The sequence below is a fragment of the Anoplopoma fimbria genome, chromosome 11 (genome assembly GCF_027596085.1).
Source record: "Anoplopoma fimbria isolate UVic2021 breed Golden Eagle Sablefish chromosome 11, Afim_UVic_2022, whole genome shotgun sequence".
Classification (NCBI taxonomy): domain Eukaryota; kingdom Metazoa; phylum Chordata; class Actinopteri; order Perciformes; family Anoplopomatidae; genus Anoplopoma; species Anoplopoma fimbria.
Genome location: NC_072459.1, coordinates 7,513,689 through 7,533,612, shown reverse-complemented (window position 1 = coordinate 7,533,612; position 19,924 = coordinate 7,513,689). Strand labels below are relative to the sequence as shown.

Here is a 19,924-nt window from a genome sequence, read left to right as displayed (position 1 = left end):
AGTCGGTCCTGTTTTTATCAAACTTGTTTTAAGGTATAAATACACATTTAAAAAGGAGTCATGACTTTTGCATATTTAATATATTTCTATTATGTTGTTTAAATGCCTCTACATTTGGTGAAAAGCGCATTAAGGACTTGTTGAGGACTGGAAACTCAAAGATATGTCTTTGTACTTGACTCAGGACTTTAAGATTTTAATTTTAACTTGACTCATGTCTTTAAGTCCTGACTTGGAACATCTCAGTCTTGACTACTACAAAAAAGTAATTTTATAATGTAAAATATTTATGCACATCTTTATAGTTTATAGGGATCTTATAGTATTTGATGTTTGTAAAATTATTTAAATGTTGTATTATGTGATTCTCTCGTTAATTCAGGGGTGAACATTTAAGCACACACGGATGTTGATTACATGAGAACAGGATATTAAAGAATATTTCCTAATCATGAATGTAGTTAAGTATCTAATTAAGTTTGTGTCTGTGTTTGTTCTTTCTGCTCTCAGCTTTCAGTTAATCTTCTGAGGAAACCAAAGTGAGGAAACACCTTGAAACACAGAAGCTTTATTTAGCTCCTCCAACACAGAGGAGGAATGTTGGGCCTCGGCGGGGGTGAAAAACTGGATAATTGTTTCTCAGTCACTGGGCGTCTGCTTATCCCCTAACACACTGAGGACAACGTGAACTCTGGGAAAACACGCAGAGTTTTAAACAGGCGGCACTGCCTCACTGTGTCGGTGCAGTCACACTGCAGCAGGATCACTGATGGAGGAGAGAAACTCTTCACACTATTAGTGTCGTAATGTAATGTATAAAAAAAGAAATGTTCTGTGCTGCAGACCAAAGAGCTACTTGTTTCATTTATTACTCGGTTGATGACTTTTTTTAACCTCAGAAATGTTCGAGTGAGATAAATCTTTGTGTTCGGAAACATTGAAACACTTGTTTTCATACAGTAAAACTCTGAGAGGCCAATTCAGATATTCACAAACAAAAAGTGCTTTCTTGGGGGTTAAAATGTATGGGGACAGTTTTTAAATGACAGAAAACTATATTTGGCATTCCTGTGCGGCCATTTCTCATTTCTTAACACCTGATCCTCATCTATTATGGACTATGTGTGCACTATCAGGTGTCTTCGAGTCTTATTTTCCTCTTTCAAAATGTCACTCTGACGTCCTAAGACAACAAAAATCCACTGTGAAATCAAAACTATTTTCCACTTTCACAGTCAAACCTTTAAACCAGCTTCAGTCCTGATCATAACTACCAAACATGGGTGCAGCTCAGAATTTAACCCTTTAAATGACATGCTAATGTTGTTATGATGTATGTAAAACAAATAAAAAGTTGTCCCTGCTTTACTTATGCATCTGAGTAATCATGTGTATTATTATCAGTTTATGACATAAACTGATAATAATACACATTATTACTCAGATGCATAAGTAAAGCAGGGACATAAACTTTATGTGCTGCTTTTTTTACCATCCGACAGCCTAAAAGAAAGTTCCTATACTGCCCCCTGTGGAGACGAGAAGAACTACAACCAGCATCACAAACTCAAACAAGATTCTGACACTGAAGCAAAAGATCCAGAAAAAAAGGGGGGCTTTAAATTAATTTATTTAAAAAAAAGCATTTCTCCACTGAAGCAGAACAAACATCAAATTTTTTTTCCTTTACTATTGTTTGGAACGTGTACAATCAGAAAACAGACTCGCCAGGTCGCCGGAACAGAGTAAAATAATCAAGCAAAAGGTGGATGAGGGGGCGGGGGTCTGCCAACACCACAACGTCAACACAGCTGGGAGGAGGAGGAGGAGGAGGAAGGAAGGAAGGAAGGAAGGAAGGAAGGAAGGAAGGAGGGAGGGGAGGAAACAAAACAAATGAATGAAAACACAAACATTTAATCAAGTGCAGGTCTGGTTTGGACAAAGCAGGTCTTATTATTATTATTTTTTTCCTCTGTTCAATTTACAGTTAACGACTCCTCCGTTGTCGGACACATGCAAGGTCAACATCTGGAACTACACATGGAGATTTCATATGCTTATATCGGTTATCTGTGCAAGTATTAAAATATGTAGGTATAACTAAGCAAATTTCATATGGATATGTCAGAACGAAGGGGGGGGGAACAAATATTACGAAAAAAAAACAAACTATCACACTGTTTCACCGAACAGAAAAAAGGAAGTCCACATAAAAAATAAAAAAACAAAAAGTGAGATTTCTCTAACTTAAGTTACCGAAATGTCACCGACCTCATTATTTTTGTACGCTTCCTTTTTAATTAAATTATTACTTTATCTAGATAAGTGAAAATACATGTGAACAAAAAAAAAAATCCTATGCTCCACATTTGAACAACAAAATACTGCATTTCTACGTACAGCTGCGATAAAAGGAAGGTCAGTATTGTGAGAGGCTAGCTGCCAGAGGTTCAGGAATATTGGCTCCGAGTTGATCCCTTTCTGAATGCGTTGACCGTTTTTTTATTTATTCATTTTTAAACCATTGAACTCGTCGTACTCGTCGCTCGGTTCGTCCCGGAGAGGATGCTGGCTGCCGGAGTCTCCTGTCTGCTCTGAGGTAGATGCGACAGAAAAAAAGATGGCGTCCAGTCCGAGCTGAGTCAGGGCCTCTCCCCGCTGGACCACGTGAGGTCAAAGGTCAGCTCTTAAGGGTTAGTCGTTGTTAAGGCTTCCTGTGGTCTTGGTTTTAGTCACTCTCCTGTTTCAGTGGCTCAAAGGGAGGGAGGGGGTGTGGGGGACTTTTTGAGTTCATCTTTGTCCCATTTCTTTATTTTGTTCTCAACCCACATTCCAGTCTTTAAAGGGGTGGATGTTATTTTATTAATTTTCTTCTTGTGATGCTCTAGAACAGATACTGAAACTGAAAAAAGAATCCTCTCCGTTTGGCACCTTGGGAGTCAGTGGTAGAAGGAGGAGAAACGAAACAAAACGACGGGGGACGAGAGAAAGGGGGGCGAAACCGTGGAGGGAGGAGGAGGTGGTGGGGTTTGGGTGGGGGGCGGTGGGTTGTGTGGTGCGTGGTGTCACAGACTAGTTGTGGCTCGAGTCGTTAGCCGCCGACGAGTCCGAGTCCGCCGCGCTGACGGGGCCGCGGGCCGCCTCGTCCTCCGATTTGAGGCGCTTGGCGTCCGGCTGTTCGATGCCCGGCTGGTCCCCGTTCTGTCGTTTGGTGGGGAGGGAGGCCGAGGCCGAGGCGTGCGCCGCCAGCAGGTGGAGGGGCTCGCCACGGCTGGAAGGGAAACGAGACGGGTTAATACTTCAGTGACAAGAGAGGGTCAGTCTGTGGTTAACCAACATCTGGAAGAAAGCGTGGTCGGCTCAGCTGCTGTTCTACATAATAAAGAATGTATTGTAGAACACAAACACTAATGTCAGATTGACTTGAATCTTTTCATGCAAACATTCTTCAATGACAACATGAAACTAGAGTTGAAACCAGCATGAATCAATTAGGTAATCAGCAAATCATTTTATGTTCAAATTAAGGGTGCAACGGATCATAAAACACGGATCATAAGAACATTTGTTTGCTGCAGGCGTCCATGTTTTTACGAGCTGATGCACCGGAACCATAGACTGTACACATAAAGTGGACCAAGTCATTGTGGTGTTTGTGGACTGAAGTTTTGAAGTCTCGAGTTTGGCGATTTGGCGTTTGCAACTTGCCTTTTTGCAACTGATGGACTGTGGAGGAGTGACAGCTCTGGTAGAGACCTGTCAATCAGAGTAGCCCCGCCCTAAATCATACCTTGCTTTTTGCTCTATTTGACTCTAAATGGACCATCATTTACTAAATGAACATCATGCTGTATTGAAGAAGACTTGAAACTAGAGATTGAGACCATAAACTCATGTTTACAATGTTTACTGAGGGAATAAATCAAGAGAAGTAGAGTCATTTTCTCATAGACTTCTATACAACCAGAGGAGTCGCCCCCTGATGGACAGTAGAGAGAATGCAGGTTTAAGACACTTCCACATCGGCTTCACTTGTCAGAACTCGAATTTGCTGCCTTATTGGGATGTTTTTAGATCTCGACTCTGAATTATCAATTTATAACGTGAAGTTTTCCCTCACTGCAGACTTCCTGACATCCATCCAACAAGTTTTGAGGAACAGTTTCAGTTTCTTCAGTCAGGATTCATTTAATACACAACGTCTTCACTACGTTTAGAAGATAATATTTTAAACTTCATCTAATGAGATCTGACCTGAGCTGGCGGGTCCGTGGATGGCAGTGGTGATGCTGTGGGTGCCGTTCTGTGTGATGGCCTTTATGGGCAGCTGGTGCTGACCGATGGGGGCCTGCTGCACGATGGTAACGGTCTGCAGGCCGCCGGGCTGGGAGCTCTGGATGATGCGACTGGAGCCGCCTATAGAGGTGATGGTGGGAACCGCCTCCACTTTGACTGAGAGGAAGACACAGTGATGAGGATCTGAGGGTCACGAGACCAGCAGGGGTACGATCAATGTATAATAATTCTGAGAGCTGCGTCTTTGTGAAACAACATTTATAGCAAATTTGCTACTTAAATAATTCAGAAAGCACCGTTAACTACATTCTAACAGCACACTCACTGAATTCAAAGGTTTTGATACCTGAGCCAAAATAACAGCTTTGAATTTTCAATATTTCTTTATTTTAATTTTTTTAAATCCTGCTCGTTATTTATTTCTCTAAGACTTTACTGTGTAAAAAAAAATAGCAGCATCCTGGAATGTAAAGTCCGTTCACTTTCTGTGGTTCAACATTACGAGAGTTGACGAACATTTACGCCATCTCCATTATTTTCCTGTAGTGATATATTAGAGCTAAATAACTAAAACTGAAATTAATTTAAGTTTATTTTTAGACATTTTTTTCATAATTTTTCTTTCCGGATATCTTTTTTATTTTGTTTACAATAATAATCTTGGATGACACACTGAGTGTTGGTACAGATACCGAATATTACTTTTTTATTCATCTTTTTGCCTACATTATATTTCCATAAATCACTTAAATTAAACATGTAGACAAAATAAATAAATATATATAGGCTTTAAAAAAAAAAATCTATCTAATATAGCTTCTGATAACAACTAAAATACTGTATTATTGTTACCAATAAAAATAAAAAACAAAAAACTTTTTCAGTACCTGAGTAAACAGGAACTGGTCAAGCATTCAATGCCAAATCACAATACTCAACACCAACATTTCCCAGCATGCTCCTTTCTCACCTTTGAGCCCCGTGTGCTCCCCGTTCTCCTGCGGCTCGCCCTTGATGATGGCTGCCGGCTGGGCGATGACGGCGGCGTGGCCGAGGGACCCGGCCGGGATCTGCTGCAGGACGTGGACCGTCTGGACCGCCGGTTGGGAGGTGCTGGTGCTCACTGGGGAGGCCATGGTGTAGGTCACTGGCTTAATGGTTTGAGGTAACTGACGCTGGACTGCTATGAGTACCGGCTGGTTGTTAACAGGCGAGCCTGGGACACAAACAGAGAGGGGAGGTTTATACGTTAAGATATTAGGAATCGTGCAGGTTTATTTATCATTATTATTTAAAATATTACACATGAAATATATGGAAACTAGTTGTAACTAAAATAACCGCAGAAGAAGAAATAAACCGGAGATCAATCTGTATTCACATCAATGTCCTTTTTCAAAGTCAGTGATTGAAAGTATCAAATGACGATGTTCATAAGGACCCATAGACTGAATATACGAAGTGGATGTAGTCGTCTTGACGTTATCCATTGGTTTGTGGACTCATGTTTTGAAGCCTCGAGTTTGGTGTTTTGGCCGTCGCCATCTTGGCTTTTTGCAACCAGTGAATAAAAGTGAAAGTTTGGACTGAGGACTGAAGTAGAGACGCCATATACAAGGTAGCCCCGCCCTAAAGCATACCCTGCTTTATGGTCTATTTGACTCTAAATGGACCATCATTTACTAAATGAACATCATGCTGTATTGAAGAAGACTTGAAACTAGAGATTGAGACCATAAACTCATGTTTACAATGTTTACTGAGGGAATAAATCAAGAGAGAAGTAGAGTCATTTTCTCATAGACTTCTATACAACCAGAGGAGTCGCCCCCTGATGGTCAGTAGAGAGAATGCAGGTTAAAGACACTTCTGCATTAGCTTCACTTTTCAGAGCCGAAGGTTAGCGCCTGTTTGGAACAATCCTGTTTAAAAATAGGCCACGAACAAATAAAGTGAATGTAACGATATTCTTACATCTTATAGTGAAATCCACTGATGAGAATTGTGTTATAAGACAGATGGCTTTGTTTTTTTAACGATCTATTCAACTTCTGAACAGAGCTGATAACCACAAATATGTGTGCACCTTTATGAATAGCTGACTAGAATCAACCTGACAATGAATTAAGAATACAAAGGGCATGTCGTGGCAGAAAATCTAGACCGGAGCCAGAATCAACATCTTAAACCGCCGTGTAATAGCGAGAGAGAGAGAGAGAGAGAGAGAGAGAGAGGGAGTAGCATACCTGGTGTGTTTTGTGCAAAGCGTGCTTCCTGGATGACTGCCAGTTTGGGCTGGACCACTGTTGTGGTCTGCGGGGCGGGAGCCGAGGAGGTCTCCAGCTCCAGGGGGACCGGGGAGCCCTCTCGTGATAGGCTGTCGGGGGTCTGGACGCCGCTGGAGTGAGCGGAGAGAACCCCCGAGTGATTGGGAGACGCCGGGGCGCTCCTGAGGGTCGGACAGAGAAGACGGGTTAACTCTCTTACAGCAATGTGTGTATTCAATAGGATTAAATATGGAGCAGAAGAAGTGGCTGTTCAGTATTTGAGACGGAGACAAATGTTTTTCATAGTTTTTGTTCAATAATGGACCATTATTTGTTAGTGGGATCAGTGTGGGTTTGTTTCTTTTCATGGGATATGTTGTTGAAGGAATACTATACTCTTAAAAAGGCCATTTGAGCCTCAATTCAACACGTTTATAAACTCTCTCCCGACTCGTGCAGTTTAATCCAAGTCTCTTTTATCTGATTTTATGCTCACTACGTCCCAAACACGTGCAACTTTTCCGAAAATCGCAACACCTGAACACAATTGGACATTTTGAGAGTGAAGTATTTCTTTAAATGGAGTTTAAGTTTTGAACAATGTTGTTGTATAAGCGCCTTTTAAAAACAGCAACTCATTTCTTTTCGACAATGTATCTTGAACAAGTACTTTTTTAAAGTGTGCTTGCTAGTCACAGTTCTTCAGAAAAGTTTAGTTTGTATATACACAGTTTTAGTTTGTTTTTGTTATAGCCAGGTATAATTAGTTTTAGAGTGTGGTGGTGAAGAAAACAACCCGAGCTGATCCCCAAATCAAACGATTTAAATAAAAAGAGCCACTCCTTCACAGTTCTCTGACCAAGAGGAGTCTAGTTCGTTAACATCAGAACTGATGTACAATATTTAAACCTCGCTCTTGTTATTTAATTCTACCTGGCTCGAGTGAAACCACAGAACTTTGATCCTTTCTCATGTGAGTCATGTATCTGATGTTTTTCTTCGATGTTGTAAACAATTAACTAATGCAACCAATGCACGTGTGTAAACGTCTTTAACGTGCAAGGGAATAAATAAAACGGTCGTGCTTTGAACTCTATAGTTATTGCCAGACTGTTGGAATCTAGAGAATATTTATGCTTCAACCTCAAGCAAAAACATAATAAAACTTTTCATTCTCTGGCATGATCTGGCTGTGTGATCATGTGTGATCATGATCTGGCTGTGTGATCATGTGTGTGTTGTGTGTGTGTGTCAAAGCAGGAGTATATGAAAGGGGGGCAGAACCCAGACCTGGAGGAGAGGGGTCCGTGTGGGGTCCTGAAGCAGGGGACGCCCCGCGGCCTTCGTTTCCTGAAGGCCTGTTCGATGAGCTTCCCCTCCGAGGACGGGTCTATCCTCCAGAAGGAGCCTTTGCCCGGCTCCTCCTGCGACCGCGCCACTTTGATGAAGTAGCGGTTCAACGACAGGTTGTGACGGATCGAGTTCTGAGACGGAGGAGAGAGGATTGGTCAGGATGTTAAGACTTGAAATAAATATGTATTGATGTTTAACCCTCTGAACCCCGAGCAGTTTCGGGGCATCTTTTTGCTCCCGTCACATTTTCCTTGCTGTGGTCTTGATTTTCACTGCTGTATAAAAGTCCTGCGCCTCTATGGAAACAGCTCAAACATGACCAGAAGTAGAGAGAGCCCAAAACATTTTCTTTGTTCAGTATAACACAATTACAATGACATTAATAAAATAAAAGTTGAATTTATCTCACAAAAATTAACAATCTACATATCCAACATTGTTCCAAGCGCCCACAAGTGTTAGCACTGTTGAAAAAAAAGGGTCTATAGTGCTATATTTATCCAACTATTTACATTCTTACAGTCTATCATGTTCTCATTTCTCTCTGTTCAGCAGTCTGAATCATGGCTTCAGAGGAGTGCAGAATTTATGGTTTTTAACAGAATCTGGTTAAAGCAAAAGCTTTTAGTGGGGAGAGATTTAGAGATTTTAAAAGAGAATAAAACGTTTTTGATAAAATATCACAACTTTAAGCCTCGTTTTGGCTGGTTTTCTGACGGAAGCTTTCGACACACAGGAACTGTTCAAGGACCGTAGGAAAGATCAATATCTGACAATAATGATGTCTTTACAGCTTCTGACTATGATAAACGGTGGAGTTTTGGAGAAAACTTGCTTTTCCATCCCACCTGAGGTTTTGAGGTTCAGAGGGTTATTTTATGACAAACACTGAGGATTTAGTACAGAGAATCAAAGCGTTCTAACAGACTCACCTGCCAGCCCTTGTCTGCGGTCCTGTAGTAGGGGTAGTTCTTTGTGATGTGATTGTAGATTCCATTTAGTGTGAGCTGCTTGTCCTGAGCCAGCGTTATGGCCTGGACTATCAGCTGTGCATAGGAGTACGGAGGTTTGGAGTCGTCCTATGGAGCGGAGGAGGAATGCAGATTTAGGAATCGTCTTCAAGTCATCTTCCAGCTGTCAAAATGTTATCTTACAAATGTAGTTCATCCTTTAACTATTTATAAACCGTACGGCCTGAATCAGGTCTGCAAATAATTATTTCATTATGGATTCATCCCAGTTTTCCAGAGCAAAAGATGGCGTCTTCAAATGTCTTGATTTGTCCGAAGACTGAAGCTATTCAGTTTACAAAGTTCGAATTGGAGAAGATGCACCTAGCAACCGTTTGACAATTTTGCTAGAAAAATTACTGAAATGATTACTCGATTAACAAAATAGTTAATTTTCTTTATATCGCTGCAGCTCTAAATTCACCAAAGCTGTGGCTGCAACAAAAAGCTACATTTCCTCCTGATCATTATGGACCCAGTTAGGATCCTCTTCATTTGATTTATTGGTCAACACAAGCCTGCTGTGTGTGGTTCACTTGTAGCACATTATTCTTGAGACAATATTTCCATTATTTTCTTCACTCTCAAGTGTAAAAAATATTAGAATATTTTCTGGAATCTTGCAGCTAATGTTTTGTTGTGTTAAAAGTTGACGAACACACAGGATGTTTTCCATACAATGTAAAATTATCTTTGAATCAGAAAAAAAAGACAACCTTCAGTTTTTATAGAGCTCAAATAATTACCCAATTAATCAACATAAATGCAATTTTTTTGATAAGTGTTTGAATGAATTTGTCAAACATTAGACTGTTCAAACTTCTTTAGTTTGATACTTTGTTTTTTGGACTTCTGGTCGGACATAAAGAGCAATTTGAAGACGCCAACTTTAGCTCTCGGAAACGCCATTCTTTAGTTTTCTCACATTTGATAAACAAAATTATTAATCAGGAAAATATTCAGCAAAATTAGAGACAATAATAATTTGTGAGTAAGAGAAAAGCATGAGGGGAATTACTTGCAAATCTCTTTCAGTATACTTTGTATGCATGAGCCAGACTAAAATAATGAGTTACTGAGATCATTCCACATTGAAAGAGATATTTAGTTTGTGTGGGTCTAGACGGACCAGACATCAGTCCTCCTCTCACCTTGGGACTGTCCCCTCCGGAGGCGTCTTTGTCGTTCTCAGGCTGCGAGTTGTCGTTCATGAGCTGCAGCTCTGCAGAGCTGACCATGCGTCCGCCCATCCTGTAGCCCGACGAGCCGGCGCCCCGCGGGCTGGAGGGGCACGAGTTAGCAGCACTGCAGGGGGAAAAAATAACACAATGACAAAACTGTTAAGAAACTAAGTTTATCTATTATTTACATTAAATCAAAATATAACTAGCCTGGCGTTTCTCAGAAGGGGCACCTTTAGGTTCCTTGGCTGTCTTATCCGCAGTCTGTGCTGCAGTGGCACGCTTTTGGCCGACTTCTATGCAAATTGCCCTTCCTCCCAGATTGTGTGGAAATACTGCAGTCACTTTAGGAGCCACTATAAGGCCTAAAGCAACAAAGCATTAAAATCTGAATCAAAGCTAATTATCCATTAAACGGACTTGAACAATCAGGGGATGAGGAGACTTATTGTAAAGGAGGATTTCCATATTTAATGTGACTCTGGGGAGATGTTGGTAAACCAAACAGAGAACATGTGCTACACCTGCTGCATCTCCTTTATTACGCTGACTGTTTATCTGCAAACATGTTTGTCATACAACCTTCAAACGGGACCTGTGCGACAGTAGAAACCATCTGGCTGGAGATCAGGGGGTTGAGAGGATCTAAGAGTCTGAGATGGAGGCGCCTCCCTCTCTGAGCTCCGCGGCCTCTGAACTAAGCCTAAGCTGATCACCACAGAGGGGCCATGTCAAGGTCAGCCGTCACCTCAAGGTCAACGAGCGGCAGCATGGGAGGGCCTATTAGCACCACCGTGCACTGATCTGGGAACGTTCACGGAACTGGTGTAAATAAGTCCTCGAGTCAGTGTTTGCTTTTCCTGTGAAATTATAATACAGACCTACTTTGATATTTGGGTATATATATATTTATAAAATACAACATATCAAACTTTACATAACTGTTACTGTTGTTTTCACAGTACAACAACTAGGAACGGGAAATATAGGATTTAACTCAAAAAAACACTCACAATAAGTTGGATGTTGGTGAACTTCCATTATTAAAATAATCATTAATATCGTCACATTAATGACTAAATAAACGGTTAAGGTTGTTATCATGGTAGAGAAGAGATTTATTTTTTTATAACAGACTCAAACAATGTTGCTATTTTTTTTTGTTTTGTTTATGCTTTATTTATGCAGGGGGGCCTGCAGGGGGGATTACTTTATTTAAGATTTTAAGTTTGTGTTTCACGAAAAAGATGCGTTTATATCTGTGATGCAATAAAAATATTTATTTATTAGCAAAATATGTTTTAGGCCCATTTTAAGAGTTTTATGCATTTTCTGATAATTATCGGGATAATATTGTGAATCCCTATTATTTTGACCAGAATAATTGTGACATAGCTCCCAACAAACTTTATCAAGATGAAGATTTCAATTTAAATCTTGTGTTTGATCAATTAAATGATGTGAAAGCCCAAATAAGAAAATCATTGTAGAACAAACAAAAATCATGCCCATGTGTTTCATTCTCTTACTTTGGTCATTTACATAAAAGTACAACAAGTTGTTACTTTTCTCACTGAATTCCCAATTTAGGTTGAATTAACTAAAACTATCTCCAACCTGATTATATTTATGGGTTGAGCTTCAAAACTTGCTAGAAGGCAAGGGCATGCTAAATGCTAATAACACTTAGCTTGAACATAAATATATTTTCTAAATGAACAACCATCGTTTGCGAGGACGGTTTGAGAGAAATAATCACTGCAGCACGCACAGAGAAGAGTCTCTTCCTGCCCGCCTCAGGCCAGTGAATGCATGACAACCTGCAGATGTTCTTACCTGATGGTGCCGGTGGGCGACGGCAGCGGGCTCATGAGGTGAGCGATGTTGTCTGGAATGTTGATGGTCAGCGGGGAGATCTGGGGCTGTACTGGTTTCACTGGGGACTCTGGAGCTTCGCGCTTCATTTTCTTCCCAGTGGACAGGGCCGTGAACGTGATCTTGATGTTTGTGCTGGGGAACCTGAACGTGCACCTGCAACAGAAAACAGACACATGATTTAAATACAGCTTGTTTTTTCAACCTTTTGAACCCCAGGCAGTTCTGGGCGTTTTTTTTATTGCTCCGGTCAGATTTTACTCTTTGGCTTTCATTTTCATTTTCACTCAAGTCCTGCACCGCTGTGCAAACAATCATGACTAGAAGTAGAAAGAACTCCAAAATGTATTTTGTGCAGTATAACACAGGTACAATGCCATTAATCATAATAACAATCATACGTACATTGAACTACATACATCTTTACAACCTCTCCTGTATCTCGTCTCTGCGCTGAGCAGCCTGCAGCTCAGTCGAAGTTTCACAAATTATTTGTCACGTGACTGTTGGTCTCAGCCTATTCAATCATGGCTACCTAGTTGTGCTGAGAAGCTCAGATTTTAATGGTTTTTTCCCCAGTATGTGGTTAAAGCAAAAGTCTTTTCTGTAGGACAGATTTTAAAAGACATGTAGAATAAAAAAAAATAATCATAATTTTAAACCTCGTTTGGTAGCTTTTTCCTGACAGATGCTTTCACCACACATGATGTGTTCAAGTACTGTTGGAAAGATGATAATCTGACAATAATGATAGGGGTAGTTTTGGCTGTTGTTTAAAGAAAACAATCTATCCAATCCCGCTAGCGGGTTTTGTGGTTCAGCGAGTTAAAAACAGCTGCAGAAAGATCCGTCGCTGAAAACCAATCAAATCAGTGGGCACTTGATTAACGCCAGCTGTGTTGTAGATTCTCTGATCGACTTTAATTAGCAGAGACACCATGTAAGTTAATTAGATTTAAACACTGAATTAAATGGCTCGATGATCTCTCTTTCCTCCACAGAGCCTGGAAAGGACTGAAGGACCGACCGGAGCCGCTCTGCTGCGACTGTTCTGGTGGCCTCGATGGAGGACAGGCCTAAATTAGGCGGATTGGTAAATATAAAGATGTGCTTAAAGCGCACTAGCCTCAGCAGCATGTTAACAATTAGAAAAACATGCATCGAATGGCAATGTGAACGTCTCTTATGTGATTATTTGTGCTTTTGATTGATTAATCTGGCCAGAAAATTAACGGACAACAATTTTGATATGGATTTAGAGTTTTAAATGGTTAATATTCACTAGTTCCAGCTCTTTGATTTTGGGATGCCCCTTCTTAGTTAATCAGTCAAAGATTTTTTTCAGTCAATGTCATTTTTTATGCTTTTTCATACTTATTTGTAAGAAACTTGAGAGCACATATCTGATAAAAACAAGTTTTAAAATGGTGCGAAATCACTGCACCTGAGGCTTCTAAACTGCAGTCCACAAACAAATGGGTCACCTCACGATGACTACGTCCACTTCTTATATACAGTCTATGGGTCAATATTGGATTTTTTAATTTTTTTTAAAGATTACAGCTCCATCTTACAGAATTACACGTTTCTTACTTTAAGACTTGTTTGAAATGACTGAGACATTTCTATCATTGCTTCTCCATTAGACAAAAAACTACAACAACCAACAAAATGGACTCAGGAATGCGATGAAACTGCCAACACAAACTGAGCACGATGAAGGGAGGATTCCTTGTACGGTAATTAAAATATTTTTGAACTTGATAAAAACAGACCCATCATTGGTGTACTGCAGACTTTTATGTATATATGACGGATAAAAGGTAAACCGTCATGGGAAAATCAACATTCAGAAGGAAACTCTTCTAAATCACTGCTGGGATCAGGCGGTCTGACGCCGTGGAGTCTCATTGGTTTTCATCGAGTTAAAGAGTGCCAGGCACTGCAGTTTTTTGTTTTTTTTTCCTCCACCGGGTCCTCACAGAGCTGGCATCTGCTGAGAGAACCGTATCCCCGACACCTACATCACAAATTAGCGTTGCCGCTCACAGGAGGAGACTGAAACACTTCCTGGAGCCAGACTGGCGATGGGAGACACTTTGCATTGTGCATGTTCCCTCTCAGCGCCCTTATTTCAGGACGACGAGAAGAGAGACTTCACTGTGGATGGGACAAAGTTATGGAGGATCCTTAAATAACATCAGAGCACTTCTCAATATCTAACGGCTGTGGAGAGCTGCCAGAGTGGGGACGCTGATGGCTAAATATATCAATAAATAATAAAATATCACAAAAACACTCACATCATGTTCTTGTCTGTATTTCACCAGGCAGACGATGAACACCGCTGAATGTTCAAATAGAAATATTGGTTCACGACCAAGCTTTGCGGTCAACCATGAGAGCAACTTAAAGAATATAATTGTATTATATTAATGTTATTAATAAACTATGTTAATTTGATCATATCGATTGGTTTTGTTGTTACATCTATTGTACTGTTTTATCGGGGTTTACCTCGTACCTTAGTTTGTCTTGTTTTGTTGGGGCTCACTGTTGAGTTTTTGGTTTTTATTTGCTGATTTGTCTGTCAAAGCACTGTAAAGATGCAATATAAATACAGTTACCATTATTATTATTATTATTTCTAGGGAATAGCTATGTTGCATCTAGTCAGAGGAGCTTTATTTTAAACTATAATGCATCACTTTTAATTGATAATTAGACATTTTAATTTTTTATTAATCTGAGTGAACCTCAATAGTATGGGGGGTCTGTGTCCATGTTGTTGAGTATCCCCCCTTCAAAGCATGCATTCATTGAAGCCTCTTTATTGACCCTATTTTCTCTCTGCATGAACAATGAGGCCCCGAACTCCCAAAAAAACACAAACGCACAGTTGCTATGCTGCTAAGCTGTGAGGACGGCAACTAACAAAGCTTGTCCAACTGAATAAAAAACAACTTTCACTTGATTCTCCCCCCCCTCCCCACAATGCAAAACAACAACAAAAAAGAATGTAAACAAAAGAAAAACAGGCAAGATAGGAAGAGCACAAACTTGGGAGAGGATTTGCGGGTGTGGGAGAGGACAGGGAGGGGAGGGAGAAAAGGGGAATTGAAGGCCGTTCCTTTCTGTTCAGTGTGTTTACATCAGCGAAGAGGAATCCCTGGAATACAACGGACCTGTCCACACGGCCCACCGCTCTGCGAGTTCTCTCCTGCTGTCAATCTGCTTCTTTAGCAGTCTTATTGTGGACGCTGAGGGTCGTCTAAGTGTCGCCTCTAGCTTTAGGATTACAGTAAAGCATGTGAGCCCTTGCTAGGAGTTGACGGAAGTCCACGTTGTAAAGACAGCTGCTGATTAAAAGCTCTTTATTGGCGGATCAATACGAGAACCTGAAACCAACACTGCTCTGACCTTGTTCCTAGTGGGGCCTTACTAATGGAATGCATTGGTATATGTGTAACTAACAAAAGTGCAGAATTTGATTCAACTTTCTACCTCAAAAACAAAAACAGCTGCAGACAATATTTTTGTGCAAAAGGCAAAGTTAGTGGTCCAGAAATTGCATCAAGTCAAAACAAGCTTCTTTTTTTGTGCAGAACAAACAAGTGGTTGCACATTGAGATATTGCACAACAGCTGAGAGCAGTGGGGGAAGTCTGGCCGGTGTTGGCAGGTTTATCTACATTAGACGTCACTTTAGTGCATAAACCGCAACCACTTTTTTGGCACGCTAAAATCCCAAAGAAATACGCCTGTAAGTAAAAAATGTAAACAAGCTGGCTTGTTTTATTTTTCATCAGAGACGATCTTCCCATTTTAATTTAGCAGTTTATTGTCACATATTTCCAAAGTTGATTAACCTGTGAATTATAATCTTAGATATTTTTTATAAAAATGTAAATTAAATTGTGAAAACTTTAAGAGACTTTTCCCACAGACCACATTGACATCTTAAATTGCTTGTCTTGTACAACCAGCAGACCCCAAAAAAAGAAAGATACTCAATGTACAATAATGTAAAAGAGAACACGGAGCAAATGGCTGACTTTTAGTTCAATAAATGACAATTCAGAATGTTTTGGGAAACTTCCTGCCCGTCAGCATAGTAATTAAGAGAATAATTGTGTCTGACATACTTAAAATTGCCTATTTAGTTCCTTCAAACAATACAAAACCTAAATACAATTGATTTACAGCGAAATAAAAAACAGCTGACCTTTTAGGCTTAACTATTATATTATCAAAATGGTTGGTGATTGGGTTTCTGTTGATTAAATAACCATTTTAGCACTACCACATGCCTGCTAGAACCTTACTATTAGTTTAAGATAAAATAAGATAATCCTTTATTAGTCCCGCAGCGGGAAAATTGACAGGATTACAGCACCATAGAGGATAGTAAAAAAAGAAGTATTATAAATAAGCAAATGAGCAATAAAAAAACAGTAAAGAATCCACAGTAACTGAAATATTATATACAGTACCAGTCAAAAGCTTGGAAACACCTTCTCATTCAATGGTTTTTCTTTATTTCTACATTGTAGATTAATATTGAAGACATCCAAACTATGAAGGAACACATATGGAATTATGCAGTAAACAAACAAATGCTCAACAAACCAGAATATGTTTTATAGTTTACATTCTTCAAAGTAGTTGAATGAGAAGGTGTGTCCAAACTTTTGACTGGTACTGTACACAGACAGAAACTAATATAACTATTGTATTGCACAATGTATTTGTATTGCAGAGGTTTTTATTGTCATGTTACTACTATTACTAAAGATAAGGACTGATAAATGTTTTCTTTGGAAAGTGAATCATCCCTCAAAGTTAAACAATGACACGTTGCAGGCTACAACCTGCACAACATAGCTCAGAGCTCTCTATGTCAATAACTCATTTCATTTGTAAATCAACTTTTAAAAAAGGTGCATTTCCTCTCCAGTGGTTAAAGTTGGAACAGTATTGACTAAACACACCGGCTGGCATGACTTCGGCCCCCTGTGAGGAGGCTGAAGGTGCAGCAGGCTCCAGCAGGGCGGGGACGGGCTGGTTTGTTTACGTTTAGGGGTCGCCAGGAGCCTCCATTCACAAACTCCAGAGAGGCTACTGCTAACTGCTAACTCACATGTTTGCATGACACACAATGACGAATGTTTACACTATCACCATGTTTACTTAAATTGTGTCCACGTGACAAAAACAACGAGCTAGCTCATTGTCGGCTAACAAGCTCCAACACACACACACACACACACACACATACACACACACACACACACACACACACACACATATAAAGAGTGGAATGCGGCTAATGCTAACTAGCTCCAGCTATCAAACTATGTTGCTAACCAAAATGTCAACAAAGAAAAAAAATGGCATGTGGAGCAGGATGCGGAGTTCTTTGCTAGCATGCTAAAACACGTGGTCATCTGGAGCCTGCTAGGCAATGTTGTTGACCGGCTACACTAGCGCTAGCATCCACATGTGGTGGTGGTGGAGGTGGAGGTGGAGGGGGGGACTTACATTCGTGGTAGCTGCAGAGGAGGGGCACCCCGTCGGAGGAACACTCCGTCTACAAACACCCCGTTTTTACCCAGGCACCTCAGGTAGAAATCCCCGCTGCCGGTGCCGTCGTCGCTGGCGGTGAATATCTCCAGGTGTCTGCGGGAGATGAAGCTGGAGTGGCCCATGCTCACGTCCACGGAGCCCTGGGACGAGTTCCGCCCGATGGTCACCGAGCGCTTCTTCATCATGTATTCGAATTCACGGCCCTCAAGCCGGGCAACCGGCCCAGACGATCCGCTCACCACGGCCATGATTAGCAAAGGAGGGAGGGGAGGTGGTGGTGGTGGTGGAGGGGGTGGGGGTGTTTTGAGGTCTCTTAAAGCCAAATATGTGGGGGCAAATAAAACACCCCGACTGCGGCCTAATAGAGGCGTGTGAGTGGAGCAAATCTACAAGAGGGGCATCGAATTCAAAACAGGAATTTAGAGGGGAACATGCGAGGCCAGGGACAGCGGCTCCGACCCACCGCCGAGAGAAAGGGTAGCGGAGAGATCCAACCAGACAGAGCTTAGAGGCGGATGTGGTTTGAGTGGCGGCGCGTCCAGCCAATGAGGATCCAGGAAGCCGATGCGGCTCTGCGCCCGCGACCAATCAGGAGCGAGAACTAATCTGAGGACAGATTCAAGGTCGGTTGGTGGGGAGCGGTACGCGCATATGCTTGAGAGGTAAGAAGCGGAGTAAGCGTTTTTTTTTTACACACAGGAAAAGGAGTGGAGCAACCGGTTTACACGTGCAGTCAGTCACAATAATCACTACAGCGAGATAGCATCGGTTATATATGATAAATGCATCGATTTTTAACAACTATTTATGTATTAAAACCAATAAACTACCACATATATGAGATTGTTTTTTTGCAGGATCCATCTCCCCATCAGTCTCTCCACGTCGTAGCAGAGCAAAGCCACAGTGCATGATGGTCTTCCTCCTCCACTACGGAATCCATGCCGGGCTTTGCATGTTTCCCCCTTTGCAGCACATCTTGTTACTGTGTAATGATGAGGTTATATATGTTTTAAATAATCATTGTTACAGTCTGTAATCAGTACAAACAAATATATATATATATATTTTTTTTGCAAAGACAGACAGGTTGCTGTGGCTGCAGGTTTGTGACCCTGCGCCGTCCCGTCTGCAGGCCTTGTTATCATTGAGGTGAGTGACCCTGCCATCTGTAGGCCACTTGTTTGTAAACAGTAGATGAGGACGGCCTGTGGAGCTGTGTGCGCGCCTGCGTACACAGCTCCGACAAGGTGTGAAGTAATGATCAGGCGTTAAAAGATGTTTAACATTGAATGCAGCATGAAGGAAAAACACAAGCTAATTACATGAGAGTTACTAGTTTAAAGTGTGTGGGAAGTAAAAATGTATTCAGAGGTATGGAAAGAAATAAAAAAATAAAAATAAAACATGGTCTCTATCTTAATTAAGGCAAAAGTTAATTAAAAATAATTTGTGTGTAAGTGATTCCTGCATAATAAAACAATGCAATACACAATAACTTATTTGTCACTTATAACAAAACATTAGTCATTGTGGCTTTAAGGTTATGTATTCATTAATTAAAGAGCTGAAATGATCAACTTCGGCTTTTTAATGGCCAATTTTCTCTCATTATACAGACTAAGCAATTAATCGGGCAAACATGAAAATAATTGGCAGAATAATCTAAATTATAAAATTAAACTTAATTGAAGCTGTACTGAGCTAATATACAGAATTCTTTTTTAAGACTACAAAGATATAAATAAAAACTAACATCTTCAATGATCGTCATTAAAAGCAAAAAGCAAAGTTAAAAGCAAAAATATTAAGTTAACCTAAGATAATGAACTTGTATTGCAGTAACACAAGGAATTTGAATTGAGCCAACTAAACAACTTCTTATCAACCAGGGATATTTAAGCTGACCTAAATTAAGTTAATTATGTTATATGGACTTTAGGAATATATTTACAGGCTGCCTATTTTTATTTTACCTTTCATCATATATCTCATTGGTAGTAGTACAATTATTAATTCAAGTAAAATTAATTAAAAAAAAATAGGTTTTCATCCAATTTATTTTTTACTTGTTAGTTTAACATCCAGCAAACCAAAAGTATTGTATTACTTTTTCTGTTTTCACCAATATGATAGAAGCAAATGCTGTCCACGATCAAAATAAAGCATAAAGATATTTTATTCAAGTATGGAACAGTTGAAGGGCCCATCAGAACCATAAGTCACATTAACCTTTAACTTCCACTGGAGGGAGACATGCACCATCACACTCCTCCAAAAGATGACATCATGAATCAACAGCCATTTTAATCTTTCAGGGGGAAGTGGTGTTCACAAACAGAGCAGAATAAAAAACA

General features: G+C 40.4%; 1 protein-coding gene across 1 annotated transcript; it reads right to left on the bottom strand.

The window, feature by feature from the left end:
• Positions 1-1,617: 1,617 nt before the first annotated feature.
• On the bottom strand, positions 1,618-18,066 carry LOC129098131 (forkhead box protein K2-like). Its single transcript, XM_054607106.1, has 9 exons — positions 17,523-18,066; positions 11,944-12,138; positions 10,078-10,231; positions 8,849-8,995; positions 7,854-8,047; positions 6,543-6,745; positions 5,267-5,512; positions 4,255-4,452; positions 1,618-3,271 (listed from the first exon to the last, which is right to left on the bottom strand). The coding sequence occupies exons 1-9, from the start codon at positions 17,813-17,815 to the stop codon at positions 3,066-3,068; spliced, it is 1,836 nt and encodes a 611-aa protein (XP_054463081.1). The 5' UTR covers positions 17,816-18,066; the 3' UTR covers positions 1,618-3,065.
• Between the last annotated feature and the right edge of the window lie 1,858 nt (positions 18,067-19,924).